General features: G+C 39.6%; 1 protein-coding gene across 1 annotated transcript in view; it reads right to left on the bottom strand.

Moving 5' to 3' along the window:
- The window catches only part of naaladl1 (N-acetylated alpha-linked acidic dipeptidase like 1), a 34,223-nt gene extending 27,900 nt beyond the window's left edge, over positions 1-6,323 (bottom strand). The window contains exons 1-4 of the mRNA XM_031849125.1: positions 5,969-6,323; positions 5,404-5,576; positions 4,783-4,904; positions 3,479-3,598 (exon numbers count right to left, since the gene is read on the bottom strand). Coding sequence (XP_031704985.1) covers positions 3,479-3,598; positions 4,783-4,904; positions 5,404-5,576; positions 5,969-6,168 — 615 coding nt within the window. The 5' untranslated portion in view covers positions 6,169-6,323. The remainder of the gene's footprint in view (positions 1-3,478; positions 3,599-4,782; positions 4,905-5,403; positions 5,577-5,968) is intronic.

A 6,323-nucleotide genomic window follows, 5' to 3' on the forward strand; every position in this document is an offset into this window, starting at 1 on the left:
TTCATGGAAGTTACACATGAAATATTGAACATTAAAAAATAAAAATCCATTTGAAGGTATTTGTACTTTGATTCTGCCTACTTTCATTTTATGTTACATATACTTTACTGGCAGACATTGGACTTTTTTGTCAACTACTGTTTGACAGCTAAAGTTATTTGCTGATTCAGATTTTTATAAACCAAAATGTATAGTGCATTAAATATGATCCCTTGTTAAATTATGTGTCGGTGTGTGAACCTAGTAAAAGAGAATTACAGGCTTTCACGTGTTTATCACGTTTTCCTTTCTATACAACACAGGGCTGGTGGGTAGGATATCATAAATATGGTGTTTCAAACCCCGTGCACTAGGCGGCGGTATGCACCTGCTATCAGTTTGATATCCACTATTCAAACTGAGAGAAGAAGGAGCGCAACATTAAAAAGCGGAATGAAAAAAAGTAACTCGCTTCTACAGTCGGAACTTAACAGTGTGACATCCAGCGGAAGTAAACAACACAGCCGCTTGCAGCGTTCGCTGCTCGCACTGTGGAGTTGGCTGGAAAACGATATCGTAGTCGTTGCGGAGATCATTATTCCAGTTGAGAGTAAACAACAATGTCTTCAGTTGAGTATTTCAGAGAGTTTGTCAACGAGCGACTATCTGCTGCTGCTGAAGAAATATTTGGAGTTTTTAAAAAAAACTATCTTCGAGTACGAGGAAGAGATCGACCGTCAGCGAAGACTGTTGGATATCGTTTGGAAACCTGTAATAAAGTCATCAAAGTAATCTGAGTAGATTGTTAACAGTGATGTTTAGGCGAGAAACCGTATTCTTGCAAAACATCTGGAGAAGATTTCGGACGCAGTGATGCCTTGTTGGTCCACGTGAGGAGAGTCCACACTGGTGAGAAGCCGTAACTTTGCAAGACCTGCGGGAAAAGATGCTTCGATGCGTCTAACTTAGCGAGGCATATGAGATCGCATACAGGCAAGTAGCCTTGTATTTGCAAGATGTGTGGGAGACGATTCAGTTAGTGGTTCATGGTGAAAACACGAGAACTCACAGAAGTGAGGAGCCACGTAGTTGCAGGACTTGAAGGAAAAGTTTTGACTCAAATCACATACTTGGAAAAAAAACACAGGATCAATTTACAAAGGAAAAAACCTTGTTGCACAGTGAATTTAGTTCTTGCAAATGATTCACCTGTTAAATGAATATTTGTTTTACAACGGTTATGCACCACCTTTGAGTGGATTGTGAACTCTGATGTTTAGGGTGAGAAACTCCGTTTTGTTGTCATCCTGCCAACTAGAGTCTCTTCTTTTTTGTTTGCATCATGTCATTTCATTTTTATGTACTTTGCTATTGCATCAACTTGATATCATTTTTGTTGTTTTCCCTTTAAGAGTTGACACACTAACACTAATTGTAGATGATGTACTACATGGTGTTGTCAAATCAGCCTGAGCAGTAGCAATGAATACAATGATCAGTACCCAAAGGGGCGTGGGCAACAAAATGCTGTTTTGTGATCTAACGTTTGTATTCTAACAATACAGCTTCGTAAGGTTGTCATGTAAGAATATTAAACTCACCCTGAAGTCTAAAGTTATAAGCTAATTCTATTCATCAAGTCTGCAGATGGGTGAGACAGACGTCAAGTGTAAACATAGTTATAGTGTAGAATAGTTATTTTTAGTGGTAAGTTAAAGCTTGAAAGAGGTGTTTGAATGTCAGCTCACTGGCTGTATAGATGTAGGATTTAATACCGTTTGATCAGTGGAGCATGTTGAACCCGACTGTATGTTAAACAAGCAGTGGTGAAATGTAACAGTTCTCAAGTATGTATGTAACACTGTCCTCGGATGTTCAAGATTGCGTGAAAAAACACTTCCAATACCAATAAAACAAGTTTTGAGGTATTCCTTGATTCCTTTCCTTTCATGTAACAAATAGGTTGACTTAATTTTACAGGCACACTTTTTAGGCCACTACATTAACTTGACATCTGAATTTTCTTTTGCTGATAAAGATTTTTCATACAAAAACTTGTAGTGAGTGTATTGGCAGTTCTGCTTCCCATGTGCCAATACTATTAGAAGCATAGTCTGAGGATTTAGCCGTGGATTCCCGGCGGAAAGTCTTACAGAGGCTGCAGACATGAGGCTGTGACGGTACAGACAAAACACTGTGTTTATTAAAGTCACTTGCTAAAGGTGAGAAAGGATGTTTGGGACGCACGCCTGTATAAGTAGGTTTAAGCTATCTTGTCCCAGGCTGGCAAGGTGAGGGATACGCATTCGCAAATGTGAACCCTGTTTATTGCAGTAAAACTCAGACAGACAGAGGCTCTCTGTTCATTTGCGTATTATATTTTATTAAGAGTAAATTTCCCTAAACTATTCGGCAGGATCCCAACAGACAGACATTCTTTCACACTATCTTACCCTGTGCTCCGCTCGACAGGAACATAAAACAAGTAAAAGTTGTAGAAGATTGAATATTTGACTTAAGTTAATGTGAATCAGCTAAATACTGAAGGAGGAACAATGTAGATTCCGTCCTGGCCGTGAGCAGTGGACAAGCTCTTTGTGGGAGTTTGCTCATACAGTCTTCATGTGTTTTGTTGGCTTCCACCAGGGTTGTGACCTTTGTCCGCAATTCCGTTTGATTTCAAAGACAGGACCTCAAGTTGAGACGATGGGAGGAGCGAGTGTCCAGTTTGTGGACCCCAGAATTGCAACTTTGCTCCTTGCAGGCGATGTGATTCTGTTGGCTCCTATCTGAGGGTACTGAGGAAAATGGTGGATTGCCCACACCGGGTTGGGAGTGAGTCACTGCCCCAAGCGAGGGAGTTCAAGCATCTCGTGGTCTTGTTCAAGAGTGAGGGTAAATAGAGCATGAGAGAGACTTTTTGGTGCTGCGTCAGCAGTGATGCGTGTGTTGTACTGGACCGTTGTGGTGAAGAAGGTGCTGAGCTGGGAACACCTCAGGGTTCTCAAGGAAGAGCTGGAAAATGTTACATGGGGAGAGGGACACCTGGAATACTTAGCCTGCTGCCCGCAACCCCAATCCAAAATATGTGGATGAAAATGGATGGATGGATGGATGTCTTAAAAGTTTAACAATTTACTTGCAGGATTTCATTACACAGATAATCTGAGGCTGTTGCATGTGCTTCTTCATTTGGAGTCATTGTGAACTTTGTATAAAGAAACTCATTTTGAATCTTGCTGACATAAAATTAAAGTATGCATTAATGAAAAATCCAAGTAGGGCTAGTTTTGTTAAATTAGTTAAATTTCTGTCCTCCGCACCGTTTATTATCTAAATAAATGTCATTCAAAGACTAGAGGTGTTCACTGCAAGCATTCAAAGCTCATTCAAATGTAACTGCAACTTTTAGGACAAGTTTTGTCTCTCCGGGACGGATTGTCTCTGCCTATCTTTATAAAACACAACCAAACATGAAAAAGGATAATAAGTCACTCACTTTAGCAGCTCTTCCTGCTCCGCCATATCTGGTGATTGCGATGGTTCCTCTCAGGTCCACTGTCTTGTTCAACAGCTGGTAGTCACTTGGTTTCCCCTGGTTGGCGTACACCAGTTTCCCCTAAAACCATCAGAAAAAATAATGGTAAATAGAAGCAACACAAGTGATGGCGAAGTGACGTCAGGATTAGGGCATCTTTTCATGACACAAGTTCGGATCCTTACAGCTGAATCAGGATTTGACAGAGGGAATATTAAATACATATCGACAATATTTTAAAGAAAGGCTGTATTTACATACTATATATAGGCCAACAATATATTTATAAATATTACCCAAATTTTCTCACAAATCCAATCCAAATCATCATGCAACTTCCTAAAAATCCTTTTACTGAGCTCTTATTACTGTCCAAATATAATGCTGAAAGACAGTTATATAATACTGACTAACAACAGACTTTATTTTCTTCCTCATCGCTGCCTCTTCTTTCATTACAAGTCCTATTATGGCCCCTCTTCTCCTAAAATAGATGGTCACAGATAGTAACAACCAGTCTTTGTCACTCTCAACAGATGGGCTCTTGTTGGCTTATCAACGCAGTACATCATAAAGTGTAATGTTATCAGTACTTTAAAAAGGTTTTAGCCTGATGATGCCATATCTGATAGCAAATGCAGTTCAGTGGCACTTGTAAAGTCTGACTTTGACTATAAAAGTGAAACAGCTAAAACAATTACTCCAAGTTTTTATTTCTCTTATGCTTTTCCCTATTTACCTTTTTAAGATAAAGAAATATATAAACTGAACCTTTCCCCAAGCTCCAGATCTACATTTGTTGCACCACCACTTACTTGTGATTTTTTACAGCAGGATAAATGTCTCTTATCTTCTTCTGTTAGAGCGATTATGTGTGAGCCAGGGATGTGACAATCGTGTGATTTTTATAGTGTCTGTAAGTTACTTCCCTGAAATGATGTATGACTCAGTTAAAGCGGAAGTCCCATAACACATGTCTGTAGTTTTATCTGACCATCCATCTGTTCATCCATTTACTTTATCTGTGCAATAAAATAGAAACAATAAAACCTCAACCTCTTGATACATTTGGAGTATTTGTAAGTGAAATTATATTTTATATAGGTATTTTTATGATTTACATGCCTATATGCCAGGACTAGGTGAGCTCTGCTTAGTGCTAACCAGTTAATAACAACAAAGTAGATCCTTTAGATATACTGAAGGATCAGGGATCTAAAGGATCTTTAAACAGAATTTCAGATGCGCGGGGTGTAGCTTTTTACTTGTGGCTGTCCAGCAGGGGAGTATGCAGCGTATGGCTGAACCACCTCAGGATCATCTTGGTCCGGTGTATAACTTTTCTCCTTTTCTCTCGCAGTGTACAGCACATTATCAGAGGAGCTCACTGAAATGAAGAACTCATGGTGAATGCTCTGCCAGGACAGTAAGTGACACTCAGCGGGTCACTGGCAGAATGAAAACCTCCTCAATGTTAGACACCAAACAATGATTAGTTACGGTAAAGTTGGACTAGTTATGGAATGTAATGTTATTTAAAAAAATAAATATATATATATATATATATTTTTTTTTTTCCCAGAAGATTTAAATTGCTCTACTCTGTGATGTCACACATTATATGCAGTGCAATACACACTCATTATAAACTCTGAAAATATCTGAAAACGGCATGTAAATGTAAACTGTGATAACGCAAATACTCTAGTTATCAAAAAGCTGACTAATATTTGAATAGTTCAAAGTCTTGTAACCCGTTTGAATAAAGTCTGTAGCTGAAAGTATGCACGAGGATTAACATTTCAAAATAGATTTGCATTGAAAAGCTTTTAAAATAAGAGGAAGAAACTAATAAAGGTGAATGTTTTGATGTTTTAATGACTCACCTACAGTGACCTTGTTGGGGTTCTTGGGGTCAGGGAAAGACAGGTAGACCATGTAGTCCTCTCTCCAGGCCTGGTCCAGACCCGTTTCGGGGTCCTGCCATCTCTTCAGCATAAACTGCACAGTCTGCTCGTCTCCAGCTGTGGTGGCCATATGGGGCACTTTGGTCAACTCCCTGTGGTGGTGGATGAACATAAAGAAAGGTTTGCTCCTGTAATGTTTTGGATAATTCACTGTCTAAAACCTAAAAGGACCATGAGAAACTTCAAGTTGTTCCTTGGGGAAACCACAAAGGGATCAAATGACCTGTTGTTCCTTAAGAAACCTTTTAGGAATATGCTAAAGCATTGTATAGGGAAAAACGTCCTGATGCTAAATCAATCTCAGGACCTCAAGAATGTCTGAGTCTTCAGGTTTTTTTTAGACTGAATTTCAACGTGAAAACCAAATAGCAAAAGCTGCTTGAATACAGGTTGAAATCTTTTTATAACCACCTCTTTTTCTCACCCTTTTGTTTTGACTTTCTGTTGACAAAATTTGTATCAATGGGATCATTCACCAACTCACCGGAGGTTTTCCTGAATCTGTTTGTTGTCCACCTCGGACAAAAACTTCTGAATGAGGCTCTCGTCCACATCCTTCGCCACATCATTCACCCAGGACGGTGCGGAGCCGTTGCTCTTCGTGATGCCATAGTGGCCAATTAGGACACCCACGGTCAGTACGGCAGCACCACACAGAATCCCAATCAACACTTGCTTTATCATTCTCCCCCCTGGAATTAGGTCTCCCTTCTTTGAACCTGAATCTCGTGCCAGACAGTGAGCTTTCTCCAAAGTTCAAGAATGTTGTGGTGTTGCTTATGTAAGAAAAAATCCTCGCATCTGACTTCCAAATGATCACTGCAACACCAGAGCAGCTG

Source organism: Anarrhichthys ocellatus, unplaced genomic scaffold (assembly GCF_004355925.1).
Source record: "Anarrhichthys ocellatus isolate YVR2014 unplaced genomic scaffold, GSC_Weel_1.0 scaffold9, whole genome shotgun sequence".
In the NCBI taxonomy this organism is placed as follows: domain Eukaryota; kingdom Metazoa; phylum Chordata; class Actinopteri; order Perciformes; family Anarhichadidae; genus Anarrhichthys; species Anarrhichthys ocellatus.